The sequence below is a fragment of the Mytilus galloprovincialis genome, chromosome 6 (genome assembly GCF_965363235.1).
Source record: "Mytilus galloprovincialis chromosome 6, xbMytGall1.hap1.1, whole genome shotgun sequence".
Taxonomy (NCBI): Eukaryota; Metazoa; Mollusca; class Bivalvia; order Mytilida; family Mytilidae; genus Mytilus; species Mytilus galloprovincialis.
In genome coordinates, this window is record NC_134843.1 from 34,613,347 (window position 1) to 34,630,539 (window position 17,193).

General features: G+C 31.7%; 1 protein-coding gene across 2 annotated transcripts in view; it reads right to left on the reverse strand.

Moving 5' to 3' along the window:
• Nucleotides 1-7,568: 7,568 nt before the first annotated feature.
• Nucleotides 7,569-17,193, reverse strand: part of LOC143079453 (E3 ubiquitin-protein ligase AMFR-like) — a 29,723-nt gene continuing 20,098 nt past the window's right edge. The window contains exons 12-15 of one of the 2 annotated variants that reach the window (XM_076254797.1): nucleotides 12,214-12,279; nucleotides 9,830-9,954; nucleotides 8,896-9,018; nucleotides 7,569-7,892 (exon numbers count right to left, since the gene is read on the reverse strand). In XM_076254797.1, coding sequence (XP_076110912.1) covers nucleotides 7,619-7,892; nucleotides 8,896-9,018; nucleotides 9,830-9,954; nucleotides 12,214-12,279 — 588 coding nt within the window. In that variant the 3' untranslated portion in view covers nucleotides 7,569-7,618. Of the gene's footprint in view, nucleotides 7,893-8,895; nucleotides 9,022-9,829; nucleotides 9,955-12,213; nucleotides 12,280-17,193 lie in introns of both variants that reach the window. The other variant, XM_076254796.1, reaches the window with a different exon arrangement.

Below are 17,193 nucleotides of genomic sequence, written 5' to 3' on the forward strand. Positions count from 1 at the left end.
TAGCTTGATTTATAGTAACATTATTCAAACTTTAAATAAAATAGAAAATGGAAAGGGGGAATGTGTCAAAGAGACAACAACCCGATCAAAAAGCAGAAACAGCCTAAGGCTACCAATGGGTCTTCAACACAGCAAAAAAATCCTGCACCCAGAGGTGTGCTTCAGCTGGTCTTTTTACATTTTCATCTGTATTATAAAAAAATTTGTTAGAGTTCCGCAAAACCCAGTGTCTCGCCTACTCTTTCTGTTAATCACAGGCTCAACAAAAATAAGGAAATATATCAATAAAATATTCCTGTTGATACTATCTTTTGATTGTAAGAAGCTTCTGTCCAAGTTTGGTAAAAATCCAGGATAGTTTATGAATCTAATAAATGTTTAAAAAATTTAACTGCAGACTGAATGTAATGTTAACTGTAAGAAAACAAAATGTCCTTCTAGATACTATTTAAAAGTAAAATACAAAAAAATAGATTTATTTTTTTTACATAATTTCCTTCTAGATAGTAGCTTTTGCTCACAAACAAGCTTCTGTCCAAGTTTGGTACAAATCCAAAATAGTATAAGAAAGTTATTAAGATTTTAAAAAGTTTAACCTCAGAGTGAATGTGTTGTTTCCTTGCAGAAAATCTAAGTCCATTTAAAAGTAAAACACAGAAAAATGGATTGATTTTTTTACAAAATTAACTTCTGGATACTATCTTAAACTATCTGTCCAAGTTTGGTAGAAATTCAGGATAGTTTAAGAAAGTTATTAAAAATTTCAAAAACTTTAACCAAAGAGTGAATATTTGTGGACACCGACGACGACAGAATAAAATTGAGAATGGAAATAGGGAATGTGCCAAAGAGACAACAACACGACCATAGAAAAAAAAACAACAGCAGAAGGTCACCAACAGGTCTTCAATGTAGCGAGAAATTCCCGCACCCGGAGGCGTCCTTCAGCTGGCCTCTAAACAAATATATACTAGTTCAGTGATAATGAATGCCATACTAATTTCCAAATTGTACACAAGAAACTAAAATTAAAATAATAAAAGACTAACAAAGGCCAGAGGCTCCTGACTTGGGACAGGCGCAAAAATGCGGCGGGGATAAACATGTTTGTGAGATCTCAACTCTCCTCCCCTATACCTCTAGCCAATGTAGAAAAGTAAACGCATAACAATACGCACATTAAAATTCAGTCCAAGAGAAGTCCGAGTCTGATGTCAGAAGATGTAACCAAAGAAAATAAACAAAATAACGTAGGATCGCTTAGCCTCGCTTTTTCGACTAAAGTCGAAGGCTCGACAAAAAGGATTTCAAATGGTTTGTCTCGACTGTAACACAGTTGTCAAAGCTAGAGTTAGGGTGTGCTATTTTTTGTTATTGGTGGTGTCAACTATTTGTCAGGTCAGTTTAAGAAGACAAATTATAGCAATTCAACCTTTATTGTGTAGAAATCAGTTGGCTCCTCACTCTGAGTCATGGTCCATTGTATTTAACTTTAACATAGCAAAGATTACATTTTTACCCTTTTAAATTTTACTTCTTCACTATAATTTAAACAAGAGTGCACACACTGACATTTTTCACCTTCTTTGATAACCAATGGTTCATTGATATGTCGATAGTCCTAAATATAAAGCTTTTCAACAACTATATCATTAATTTAACATGATCCGAAACATTGAGGTAAAGGTCAGATAAACCAATTTAACCAATTGAAAAATACATCTACACCTTACAATCATTCAATAAACCAAACATAGTTGACCTATTGCTTATACTTTCTAAGGAACAGACTTAACCAAGAAAACTACACAATGACCAATGAACCATGAAAATGATGTCAAGGTCAGATGAACCATGCCATGCAGACGTGTACACCTATCAATGAATCTGCATTAAATATAGTTGACTTATTGCTTATGGTATCTTAAGAAACAAACTTAGCATTGACCAAAGAACCACCAAAATGAGGTTGAGGTCAAATAAAAACTGAAACTGACATGTGCATTTTAAAATATTTCCATACGGACTTGAAAAAAAAAGGTAAGATTTTTGTAATGATAATTTCTCTTATTATGAGTAAAAGGCAGTGGTAAGCTATATTCGGTATGTGTCTTCTTCGCAAAGTCCTCATGCCCATCAGACAGTTTTCATTTGACCGTGACCTCATTTTATGGATTGGTGATCAAGCTTAAGATTTAACGGTCAAGTCCATATCTTAGATTCTATAAGCAATAGGTCTAGTATATTTAGTGTAATTTGCATGTAATTTGACCTTATTTGCATGGTTCAGTAATTTTTTGTGTTTTGGTCTTTTTTTCTGATACTGTATGCAATAGGTCAACTATATGTATATTTCGTGGATGAAAATATTTTACATTGTACATGTCAGGCCAGAATTTTATATTTTACATTGACCTTATTCTCATTGTCTGTGCTTCATATGATGATTTCATAATCTTTCAATCAGTTTAATTGAGGTCTGGAGCTGACATGTCAGTAACTGCTAGTAGTCCTTTGTTAATGTATGCATCATTGTCATTTTGTTTAGTTTCTTTTGTTACCTATTCTGACATCAGACTTCTTTTAAACCAAGTTTTACTGTGCGAATTGTTGTGTGTTTGATTTTTTCTACATTGGCTAGAGGTATAGGTGGAGGGTTGAGTTTTCAAAAAACTTATTTAACCCTGCCACATGTTGCCCCTGTCCCAAGTCAGGAGCCTCTGCCCAATGTTAGTCGTGTATGATTTTTAATTTTAGTTTCTTTTATACATTTCGGAGTACATGTATGACGTCCATTATCACTGTACTAGTAAACATTTTTGTTTAGGGGACAGCTGAAGCAGACCTCTGGGTGCAGAATTTTCTCTCTGCATTGGATACACGTTGATGGCCTTCGGCTGTCATCTGCTCCTTGGTTTGTAGGGTTGTCTCTTTGACACATTCCCCATTTCCATTTCTCAAATTTTTTTATATTTTAATTTTGCTTTTTTGGTCTGATTTTCTAATACTATAACATTGAAGAGTTCATGAACTTTATCAGTTGAAAATTATTGAAAACTGTCCAGTTTGCCAGAGGTTTATCATGCGCTAATGGGTCAAAATTTTATTTGCCAAAGCATTGATAATTTATTTTTCTATGTTTTAGTTTGAATTTTCCTTTGGTATGTTTTGCCTCTCTTTTACAAAATATAAAATAATATTTCTTAATACTTCACACATGCTTTGATGATATTCATGTCTGGCATTGTATTTAATCTTTAAGTTAATCTGTCATGATGAGCAAGGAGGGTTATTGCCATAATTTTGAATCCATTAACAAATCACATTTTTATCAATTTGTCTTGTGTGTTTTGATCAACATAAACCAATTTTACACAAATATTCGATTTTTCAAAATCTTTTTTTCAATTGTGGCGTCAGATATTTTCTATTGTGACATCAAGATTTTTTGGGAACCTGTCCAGTAATGGAGGAAAATAGCTATAAGGTGTATAGTCCTACTTTACTTAACAAGGGCAAACTAAAAGACAGCTGCCAAGTTTACAAAAGGCAAAATTATGAGAGGATTCATGATATCAGATAACAGTTAAAAACAACAAAGGTTGGAAAAAACAGTTCTTTATTTGACCTGATTTTCAAGATAATCAATCATTAATTTATACATGTCAACTCTGAATTCAAAACATTAGAATTTTCTGTAATAAATTCTGTCCAAATACTTTCTAGTAGTCATGTCAGTATAACTCTAAATTGTAATTCATAATACACACTAAAATGGTTTGTAAACCCAAAATGTATTTCTTTTGATGGAAATGTTTTTAAAAAAAATTCATAAACAGAAGTCTTGATATTAAATAATAAGTTTTACAAAAGCCCAGAGATCGCAAGCAGTGTAGGAAGATAAACAGGAAATTTCAGTTTATCATTGTATAGAATTTGATATTTTGGTAATGCAACCTTTCATTCTGTTATTTTTTTTTTATTCTTGCTTAATAATAATTTTTATTATGTTTTAAATTTTTGACATCCAACTGAACAAGTTTATATAACTATAATTTAAACAGCCAAAATTAAATTCTAGTCATTTAAAAAATTAACAAATGTACATTGAACTCCCAGCATACAACTTGAATAACTTAAACATATGAAACATCATCATAAGCATGGTTATAAAATACATCTACATAGATAATCATACTTATTTTAATAATTTGATGTGGTTTTAATCATAACAAACATATACTATAATACCTAACACTTATTAATTTGAAACAAAAAGTTTTTGTTTTAACTGAAACTTCAATTAAGGTGGTTTTTAAATAATGATCTTTTTTAAATTCTTTTAAGGTAATCAACAGCAGAAATCTGTGTTTGTTTAGTTTAAACATATTTTATTTGCGTAAATGTGCAAAAGGGATGAGACACAAGTTAATCAAACTTATATAGTCTTTCTCTGTGTTTGTTCAAATAGTTCTGTTCCATTTTTTACTGTCAGAATTTTTTTCTGTAAATTCAGAAATTATTGTGATGTTTTCATTATTGCGAAAAATCTGATAGGGTTGTAATTGCAATAATTTAAACTCACATTCTGATTTTTTTTCAGTATAGAAAAAATATTAATCACTTTATGTATTAAATGAGAAAATCACAATAATAAATGCACATACTAATTTCTAAATTTACAGTACTCATATGATACATGTATATCAATTGGAACTTCACATGCCATTATAAATCTTTTTAGTACAAATTTCACTTTGAAAACAGTTTAAATCATGTTTTAAAGTCTGCTTACAATTTTTATTCTGCTTGCAAAAGTTTAAAACTACAAGCAACTTCAATTGTGCATCTACAGCATAAAATTTTACTTATTATTATTTATAGAATAACTAATCGAAAAATTCAAATAGAGAAAAATATTCAACGAGTGACCGAACAACACATTAATTCACGAATGCGCGTAGCGCATGAGTTAATTATCGGTGTTGTTCGGTCACGAGTTGAATATTTTTCGATATTTGAATTCTTTGATTAGTTATTCTTTTTATTACATTGGCAAATGGCTCTTTTTTTTATGAAATTAATGTGGAAAATGTAAGGAACTATATGTTTTTCCTACGAATGTTTTGATCCGACGTTATCGACGTCTTGATAACGCCTATTGTTGTATGACGTCAGAGAGTGAAATAACCACGTTTATTTCACATGTGAAATTATCGGTTTTTATTTGACTGGGAAATCAATGTAATTCATTGCAACCAGTGTAATAATCATTGATACGTAATGCAGCAATTTGTCAATTGTTTATAAGTAGCATTTCTAACTTTAAAAAATAAAACTGTAGTAATAAAAACCTTGGAAAATATAATAAAATTTTATACTCATTTTAAAATACATACAATTGTTTGTTTATATTATGCATTATTTACCAACAAAAATTATTGTAGAAAATATAAACTCTTTGTTTAACACAATTTTCAATTGAAACCTTTTGAGCAAGAGTTACCTCTCTTCTGTTGCCATTTTGAAGGTCTTTGAACAGAAATTCTTTCATAAATCAACCACATTAAAAAAGATATACTGACAACTAGACTTTCATTTCTTCTAGTCTTGTTTAATTCATTACTACAATCTAGGAAGGATCACTTAATATCAAAATTGATTGTACCATTGATTTCAATTTGTTTAGTTAAATGAGATAAATTGGGAATGTGTCCATGGGACACAGATTATGCCCTCGCTTGAATACAACATTATAAAGGGACATAACTCAAGAACAGTTATAGTGACCCTACCCAAATTCATTCTTGAACTGAGTTTAGTGCTAATAGGCATTGTGTATAATATCATTACCTTTGGATGAGGCAAACTAATGTTAGAGAACATAACTATACAATGATAAAAGTGATGCCACCAAAATTAAAACTTGATCTGAGTTTGTGTTTAAGTTTCATAAAATTTGGTTGAGGCAAAATAAAGTCAGAGATTTGAGACTAATTTTGGGACATACAGACGTACAGTACAGTCAGACAAATGTAACAATTAATGGCCCCCTCTGCCACAGTTGAGGCATAAAAAGCATTTTTCAGTTATAGTTTTATGAATATTTTTTGTATGTAAAATGATAGTTAATCAATCATAGAGTTGTGAGAACAACAAAATATAAAGTATGTTAGTTTGACATATTAAATTTACATACATTTTATATATGTACAACTGAAACCAATTACTTGGTTAAAATGTTTATATTTCATATCAAAATTATTTTTTAGTGAAAAGGCACTTTCTAACAAAGGATTTTTTTTATTTTCTAAAGAAAAAAAAAGAGTTTATAACATTAAGAAACAAGCACATGGACAACAGAAGCAGAAACTGAGAATTAAAAAAAAGGTTATTTTGTAGATTATTAATTGTGTAAAAAAAATGCCTATGCTTTAATGTTAAAATTATGTACATTTACAATATCACAGAGTATTTCACAAACATAAGTGTATGTACATACAGCCACAGACTATTTACAAAAAACTTTACTGAAATATATTTAAGATTTTCATTTGTATTATTTTTCTACTGAACTTTGCATAAAGCTCATACTCATTCATAAGAAGGAACAAATTGTTATCTTTTGTTTCAAATTATCGAGCATGACGGGTTGTCAGCAAACTAAGATTATGTTTGCGTTGTTTATATTTGCCGCGAGTATGTAGTTAATACGGAAACATATCAATATGGAGTTGGATATTCAGAAACAGTCAGTACTCTCTTTTTCTTTCTTATTGCATGTTTACCAGTTCTATTTGATTGTATATTGAGATTTTTCATAAATATATGCATGCCACATATCATAGATACAGAAACGCATATTATATACATAAGTGGCTAATATAATAAACATAAAGATTGAACACAAGGAAATGTTCACCAGTAAAGAGTACAAATATAATAAATTTACAATAAAACTTTAATTTAATAACTTGAACTTTATTTTACTGATATCGATAAAGGTGAAAAAAAACCATTTCAATTGGATTTTTATTTCAATTTATTGAGATACATTTTATTATTCTTTTCCCCTTCTTATACACCTTATCACTATCTATTCAAATCTGGATAAGTTCTAAATTTACATAACCTTTTCATTCAGTTGAAACTATCTGGGCCCTGTTTAAATAATGTATTATGCTCAATATTTTCAAAAAGAAATGTTCAAACCATCGTAAACACTTTAGTCAAAGTATTTTTATTACTTAAACTTGAGTTTAAAGTAAATCATAATCTATCAAAGTTTAAAAATGTGTTTTAAACTTATTCTTAGCTTGTTACTGATGATATTTTTTTTGGCAACACTTGATTAAACAGGAAGTTGTCTTAGTGACTGTTTCAAGATTATACTAAAGAACGATAAGGTTTATTGGATAATAAATCAACTTTCTATTTTTAATGTATATTCTGCCAACCGTTTCTACATTTGCAAAAAATTTGCTTTTAGGGACTGTTTTTGAAAGGTACATAGAACAATTTTAATTGTAGAAAAAAATATAACAACAGGAAAATATCACATTTCAAAACAATATTTTAAAATTTTTAATTACATTAACAAATAAAATACATTAATAATTTACAATTGAGTTTCTCCATTAAATCTTCTCTGTGCTGCCTTATAATGTAATTCTCTCCTTCTAAGAGGATCTTCTGTTGATGTGTGTGCATAATCTCTAAGAGAGTCCTCTGTTTGTGTATAATCTCTAAGAGAATCTGGTGTTTGTGTATAGTCTGGCCTTCTAAGATATTCTTCTGTTGATGTTTGTGTGTGTAAAATGTTGTTTTTAATTCCACTTTCTTCTTCACAATTCAGATCACCTTGGTTTGAACTAGTTTTGCCTAAATATTTCCTATTAATATACAATAATAGCAATATTCATAATTAATTTATATAAGCATCATAGACCATTTCAAGATAACTTTGTATATTAATTGAAGCAATAGCATAGTAATAACCTTATTCATATATTAATAAATATCTTCGCAGCTGGATACCGGTAGGAACACAGAGGTCCAACCCTGAAAAGTTACGGCAAAAATGGACACAATTATAAACCTTGTGTTTAAATTTCATAGTGTTTAAATTTCATAGATTTCTATTTACATTTACTAAAGATATTGTCCTGAAACGAAATGTCTTCAGACAACGCAGATGACGACGACTTGATACGAATATACGACCTCAAAATCTTTTGCGATCGTATAAATACCTATTACTGGTATTGGAGCATTTCTATAAATAACTGCCTTTAAAACCTAATATGTGTAAATAATTCCTTCGTGGCAGGTGCACTCGACTCCAATCTTGATAGACTAGGATTATGAGTTTTCCTTCTGACTCATGGTTCTCTCTGGTTTCCTCCACCAATTAAAACTCACCACAACAAAATAGCACAATACATATAGTACTCAAAGTGGCATTAAACATCAATCAATCAATTTAATCATATTACAAACAATACCGAAAATGTTTTTTTCAATTACTCTTCTTTCTAAAGTAAATTACTTAAGCTATAGGAAACAAACTGCTTTTTTTTTTATATTCACTCTCGCCAAATCCTCTGGTATTTGATTATACATTACTCTAGTTCACTAGAACTTCTTTCACTTGTATAAAGAAAATCTTATACAAGTAATGCTAATTTATCATGAGCATAATCAGACATGGACATCATTCAAAAATAACTTTTCTTTTGACAATATAATTCGACTAAATTCTATTGGTTTCATTATCAATTAATAACACAGTGAGGAACCTTAGCTTCATTGTTGTAGCGCTAAGGGACATTGTTCACAACTAGTAGAGAAATAAAATATCTAAAGTTGAAAAAAAAAACTGTTTCATTAACTTACTTTCTCGCCATTTCTAACATAGAATTTTTTCTGTCGCTTAACATTTCTTCCCTCTCATTTGTTGACTTTGAGAATCTCCCTCCAAATGTTGAAGGACCTGCAACTGGTTCAGTAATTTCTTCCCTTCTAAAAAAATATAAAATATATTATAATTTACAGGTTGCTAAGCATGAAAAATAAAACATCCAGTTCTGTAAGCATGCAGTATGATTTGTAATTACCATACATCTCATTTTACTTTATTGCATTTCTGTTGATATTTGATTTAGTTGTTTTGGTAATCTTTGCGTATAAAGCCTATAAAAAATTTGTAATTCATTGGACATATATAGATATAAGGAGATGTGGTATGAGTGCCAATGAGACAATTCTCCATACAAGTCACAATTAAAGTAAACCATTATAGTTCAAAGGTCTTCAACACAGAGCCTTGGCATGAATTTATAGTTCTCTTGTACCCATGAAACCCACAAAAAATTGGTATCCAAAAAATATAATAATGAATCCCAAGTAAATATTTATAATTTTCAAGGGCTAAGGGAGACAATTATGTTTTCATGGCATATTAGTATAATAGTGATGTGTCTCTGTGTATGTTGAATATAACTTTCAAGAATGATATTTTGTTTGAACTTAATACAATAACATGAAAACCCTAAAACAGCATCTCTGACTCCTTGTTTTCAAATTCAAAAGATTCTGAATTGAACTTGTTTATAACTATTTGAAGTTGTAATGAAATAAAAAGTATAATAACTAAATAGCCTATACTTCAGTGGTTGTTGTTGGTTTATGTCTGCCATATTTGTTTTTCTCATTGTTGAAGGCCGTAAAGTTGCTATAAAAGCTTACATCCACTTCATTTGATTTTTGGTGGATAGTTGTCGTATTGGCAATCATACCACTTTTTCTTACTTTTATACAAATGTTGTACCTGTTTTCCTCTAACAAAGGAATATTATCATCAATATATATTTGTCTGTCATTCTGTTCTTGGTACAAATTTTCAGCTAATGCCATTGCTCCTGTCTGTGATATGACCGAAGGAAGCAACAATTGCTAAAATTAGAATAAATTTTCAATCAAGTTTATGAATAACTATAAAGTCCTATAAGGTAAATACATGCACATGCTTTTTATGGGTTTTTTTTCATGATTTAAAATAAATTTAAACAAAACCAGATGCTCCGCAGGGTGCAGCTTTATACGACCGCAGAGGTTGAACCTGAACGGTTGGGGCAAGTATGGACACAACATTCAAGCTGGATTTAGCTCTAAATTTGGATTGAAGAAACTTTCTTTTTACTTATGAAATCTGAAATGAGAAAAATTGAAACCTCCCCCCCCCCCCCCCCCCCCCCCCAATTTTTTTTTCACATCCCCCTTTCCCTTATTCCAAAACTGATCTCAATTCAAATTTCTAATGGAGTTTGCAACAATAACTACTCATTTAAATACATCATAAAATATTAAAATGTAAAAAAAGTGCTTGTTATCACTGAATGGTAAAGATTGTTTTAATTTATCAGTTGGTAGTAAAAGTGAATATACATTGTATATTGAATAAAACAATGATTTAAGTTGATTCAACTACTATTCTGGACAAAGAAAGATATCTCCAATTGAAAATTTCTTGCTATTGCGCAATACTGTGCAATTGAAAATACTTGCTATTGCACAATACTGTGCAATTGAAGATTTCTTGCTATTGCGCAATACTGTGCAATTGAAAATTTCTTGCTATTGCACAATACTGTGCAGTTGAAGATTTCTTGCTATTGCTGAATACTGTGCAATTGAAAGTTTCTTGCTATTGCACAATACTTAATATAATAATTTTGGATCCTGATTTGGACCAACTTGAAAACTGGGCCCATAATCAAAAATCTAAGTACATGTTTATATTCAGCATATCAAAGAAGCCCAAGAATTCAATTTTTGTTAAAATCAAACTTAGTTTAATTTTGAACCCTTAGGACCTTAATGTAGACCAATTTGAAAACGGGACCAAAAATTAAGAATCTACATACACAGTTAGATTTGGCATATCAAAGAACCCCAATTATTCAATTTTTGATGAAATCAAACAAAATTTAATTTTGGACCACGATTTGGACCAACTTGAAAACTGGGCCAATTATCAAATATCTAAGTACATTTTTAGATTCAGCATATCAAAGAACCCTAAGGATTCAATTTTTGTTAAAATCAAACTAAGTTTAATTTTGGACCCTTTGGACCTTAATGTAGACCAATTTGAAAACGGGACCAAAAATTAAGAATCTAAATAAACGGTTAGATTCGGCATATCAAAGAACTCCAATAGTTCAATTATTGATGAAATCAAACAAGTTTAATTTTTGACCCTTTGGGCCCCTTCTTCCTAAACTGTTAGGACCAAAACTTCCAAAATCAATCCCAACCTTCCTTTTATGGTCATAAACCTTGTGTTTAAATTTCATAGATTTCTATTTACTTATACTAAAGTTATGGTGCGAAAACCAAGAAAAATGCTTATTTGGGCCCCTTTTTGGCCCCTAATTTCTTAACTCCTAAAATCAATCCCAACCTTCCTATTGTGATCATAAACCTTGTCTTTAAAATTCATAGATTTCTATTTACTTATACTAAAGTTATAGTGCGAAAACCAAATGTCCTCGGAGGACAAGGACGACGGACGACGACGTCAACGTGATACCAATATACGACCAAAAAGTTTTCAATTTTTGCGGTCGTATAGAAAGGACATAACTAAAAGAAAACTGTACTCATAATATTGATTCTATGGACAATACTATTGTTAGTAAAGTCTCATAACCATGTTATTGAAGGACTATAGTTACAGAAAGATATATCATTGTAAAATCTACACATTATAGCACCACAAACAAGCACTACTCCATATCAGTTTCATAAAGAGAAACCATTTTTTCAAATGATTCTGAAGTAGTTTTAGCCTTGTAAATTTTTTATATCTATCTTTTTTTACATGACATGACATGAAATATAACACAGCGAAAATTTACCATGGAAATTTGGTATTCCTAGGATATTTTAAACTTGTATCCTAATACAGTGATTTCAATTATTTATCTTATTAAGGCATTAAAATTTGCACAGGTTCAAGGTTTACATCCCTTATATTGGGTAATGTTTAAAAAATACTCTAAAATCATAAAGTCACCTTTTTTGAAATTATGACTCGTCAAGAAAATACCTTAAATCCACACATCCCAGGCTCCAATGTATGAGAAGTTCTTAGAATTAGGTCAAAATAAATATTCATACTACAGTCCAGATATAAATTTATATTCAAACCTGATTTTCTGGTTCTTCTTCTGATTCACTATCTCCTAATGTTGCTCTTGTTACCAAGGTACCAGGCTAAATAATTCAAAAAAGAAGTTCTTAAAACTGCTATACTTTATAGAGATACTATGACCTTTATGGGGTTAATTGTGTCATATATATATATATATATAGTTATCAAAAGTACCAGGATTATAATTTTATACGCCAGACGCGCGTTTCGTCTACATAAGACTCATCAGTGACGCTCAGATAAAAAAAGTTAAAAAGCCAAATAAATACAAAATTGAAGAGCATTGAGGATCAAAAATTCCTAAAAGTTGTGCCAAATATGGCTAAGGTAATCTACTCCTGGGGTAAGAAAATCCTTAGTTTTTCGAAAAATTCAAAGTTTTGTAAACGGAAAATTTATAAAATGACCATATAATTGATATTCATGTCAACACCGAAGTGCTGACTACTGGGCTGGTGATACCCTCGGGGACGAAACGTCCACCAGCAGTGGCATCGACCCAGTGGTGTAAATAGTTATCAAAAGTACCAGGATTATAATTTTATACGCCAGACGCGCGTTTCGTCTACATAAGACTCATCAGTGACGCTCAGATCAAAAAAGTTAAAAAGCCAAATAAATACAAAATTGAAGAGCATTGAGGATCAAAAATTCCTAAAAGTTGTGCCAAATATGGCTAAGGTAATCTACTCCTGGGGTAAGAAAATCCTTAGTTTTTCGAAAAATTCAAAGTTTTGTAAACGGAAAATTTATAAAATGACCATATAATTGATATTCATGTCAACACCGAAGTGCTGACTACTGGGCTGGTGATACCCTCGGGGACGAAACGTCCACCAGCAGTGGCATCGACCCAGTGGTGTAAATAGTTATCAAAAGTACCAGGATTATAATTTTATACGCCAGACGCGCGTTTCGTCTACATAAGACTCATCAGTGACGCTCAGATCAAAAAAGTTAAAAAGCCAAATAAATACAAAATTGAAGAGCATTGAGGATCAAAAATTCCTAAAAGTTGTGCCAAATATGGCTAAGGTAATCTACTCCTGGGGTAAGAAAATCCTTAGTTTTTCGAAAAATTCAAAGTTTTGTAAACGGAAAATTTATAAAATGACCATATAATTGATATTCATGTCAACACCGAAGTGCTGACTACTGGGCTGGTGATACCCTCGGGGACGAAACGTCCACCAGCAGTGGCATCGACCCAGTGGTGTAAATAGTTATCAAAAGTACCAGGATTATAATTTTATACGCCAGACGCGCGTTTCGTCTACATAAGACTCATCAGTGACGCTCAGATCAAAAAAGTTAAAAAGCCAAATAAATACAAAATTGAAGAGCATTGAGGATCAAAAATTCCTAAAAGTTGTGCCAAATATGGCTAAGGTAATCTACTCCTGGGGTAAGAAAATCCTTAGTTTTTCGAAAAATTCAAAGTTTTGTAAACGGAAAATTTATAAAATGACCATATAATTGATATTCATGTCAACACCGAAGTGCTGACTACTGGGCTGGTGATACCCTCGGGGACGAAACGTCCACCAGCAGTGGCATCGACCCAGTGGTGTAAATAGTTATCAAAAGTACCAGGATTATAATTTTATACGCCAGACGCGCGTTTCGTCTACATAAGACTCATCAGTGACGCTCAGATCAAAAAAGTTAAAAAGCCAAATAAATACAAAATTGAAGAGCATTGAGGATCAAAAATTCCTAAAAGTTGTGCCAAATATGGCTAAGGTAATCTACTCCTGGGGTAAGAAAATCCTTAGTTTTTCGAAAAATTCAAAGTTTTGTAAACGGAAAATTTATAAAATGACCATATAATTGATATTCATGTCAACACCGAAGTGCTGACTACTGGGCTGGTGATACCCTCGGGGACGAAACGTCCACCAGCAGTGGCATCGACCCAGTGGTGTAAATAGTTATCAAAAGTACCAGGATTATAATTTTATACGCCAGACGCGCGTTTCGTCTACATAAGACTCATCAGTGACGCTCAGATCAAAAAAGTTAAAAAGCCAAATAAATACAAAATTGAAGAGCATTGAGGATCAAAAATTCCTAAAAGTTGTGCCAAATATGGCTAAGGTAATCTACTCCTGGGGTAAGAAAATCCTTAGTTTTTCGAAAAATTCAAAGTTTTGTAAACGGAAAATTTATAAAATGACCATATAATTGATATTCATGTCAACACCGAAGTGCTGACTACTGGGCTGGTGATACCCTCGGGGACGAAACGTCCACCAGCAGTGGCATCGACCCAGTGGTGTAAATAGTTATCAAAAGTACCAGGATTATAATTTTATACGCCAGACGCGCGTTTCGTCTACATAAGACTCATCAGTGACGCTCAGATCAAAAAAGTTAAAAAGCCAAATAAATACAAAATTGAAGAGCATTGAGGATCAAAAATTCCTAAAAGTTGTGCCAAATATGGCTAAGGTAATCTACTCCTGGGGTAAGAAAATCCTTAGTTTTTCGAAAAATTCAAAGTTTTGTAAACGGAAAATTTATAAAATGACCATATAATTGATATTCATGTCAACACCGAAGTGTTAGACTCAGATCAACGTCCGGTCTCTAATCGACGTCCGTTTCTCAAATCGACGTCCAAATCTGACGTCACATTCTCAAATCGACGTTCAATATTTTGATACTCTAATTTACGTCCAATGTGACGGCATCTATTGCCAAAACTACGCTCGATTGATTGTTGTCGTCTTGAATCAATGTCCAATATCAATATATAATAAATTACTGGACATAAATAAGGTTGTTAGTTTTCTCGTTTGAATTGTTTTACATTGTCATTTCAGGGCCTTTTATAGCTGACTATGCGGTATGGACTATGCTCATTGTTGAAGGCCGTACGGTGACCTATTGTTGTTCATTACTGTCATTTTGGTCTCTTGTTGAGAGTTGTATCATTGGCAATAATGCCACATCTTCTTTTATGTCTATGTCTGTCATTTTTGTTTTCAGATTTTTTTTTATAAATAAGACCGTTAATTTTCTAAATTTAATTGTTTTTATTATTCATGTCATACCACATCTCTTTATTTTTATGTAATCTCTAAAATTTAAAAATTGATATTAGCACCTGTTTACATATTTAGTCTAGTATATTATAAATCTTTTTTAAATAGATCCTATATTTGTCACACATAATATGTTTAAAGGTCTAAAGGTTTCAGCTGTTGTCGGTTCTGGTCAATTTTGTATTGTGTGTCCAAAACGGACATTGATTAGAGAAGCTAGAAATTGGACGTCGATTAGAGAAGCCATGAAAATGGACGTCGATTAGATAGGCATAAAATTGGTCGTCGATTTGGAAGGATATTTTATTGTGACGTCAGATTTGGACGTCGATTTGAGAAACGGATGTCGATCAGAGACCGGACGTCGATCTGAGTCTTACATATATATAGCTGACAAAATGACAAACAAGGTCAAAACTTAAGATGGCAATACTTCCAATCCTAAATAATTAAAAAAAATCCTGCTTGGCTATGGAAATCATCGAAATAATAAATGAGATTAAAAATTAAATAGTTAGAGCTAATTTGTAGATTAAGACTTTGATTGCTTGCTTGCTTTTTCTTGCATAACTGTTTGCTCAAAGAAAAGTAATTAAGATTGACATCTGCAAACAATATAAAGAGGCGGGGTTAAACATTTATACATTATATTAAGATTTGATTTGACATTATCCTCTTAATTCAATGCTTGAGAAAATGTTTACACAAACAAACTAAGCAAGCTAACCAAAGTCTTAATCTACAAGCTTTAGAAAATAAGCTCTATTACTTGAACATTACATGTTACTCCTGCAACTACTTCAGGTTTTGTACATACTATGAAAGTTTATTAGAGGTAGTAGGGAGAAAACTTCATGAATTTGCTACATCTTGTGTAACAATCACTTTGGTAATTTTTTTTTTTTTTTACATAAACAAAAAGCAATGTGGTGACCTTTAAAAGATGTGTATTTTGTATTATTTTTTATTGTCAGGTTGCCACATCTCCTTTTATTCATATTAAAAAATCTGTTTATTCCTATAATACTTTATAAAATGCAGGGCTCACGCTACAAGGCGACTTGGGGGAAGAAGTCGCTTTCCCGACTGTCACTTCGCTTTCCCAGACCCCCAAAAGCGAAAACAAGTCACCCTGTTCTTAACGATACTCGCTTTCAGTCGCTTCCGGCATCGGATATTTTCAATTTTTACCAAGTTGATTAATTAAAGAAATTCAGACATAATAGTTATCAAAGGTACCAGGATTATAATTTAGTACGCCAGACGCGCGTTTCGTCTACATAAGACTCATCAGTGACGCTCATATCAAATTATTTATAAAGCCAAACAAGTACAAAGTTGAAGAGCATTGACGATCCGAAATTCCAAAAAGTTGTGACAAATACGGCTAAGGTAATCTATGCCTGGGATAAGAAAATCCTTAGTTTTTCGTAAAATTCAATGTTTTGTAAACAGGAAATTTATAAAAATGACCACATTATTGATATTCATGTCAACACCGAAATGTTGACTACTGGGCTGGTGATACCCTCGGGGACGAAACGTCCACCAGCAGTGGCATCGACCTAGTGGTGTAGATAGTTATCAAAGGTACCAGGATTATAATTTAGTACGCAAGACGCGCGTTTCGTCTACATAAGACTCATCAGTGACCCTCATATCAAGATATTTATAAAGCCAAACAAGTTCAAAGTTGAAGAGCATTGACAATCCAAAATTCCAAAAAGTTGTGCCAAATACGGCTAAGGTAATCTATGCCTGGGATAAGAAAATCCTTAGTTTTTCGTAAAATTCAATGTTTTGTAAACAGGAAATTTATAAAAATGACCACATTATTGACGATTCATTATCTTAAGAAAAGAGGTTGAAGCAATGTCTTTGCAGTGTGTAGCAGATTATTTGATAAAAATACAACTTTTTATCACTTCC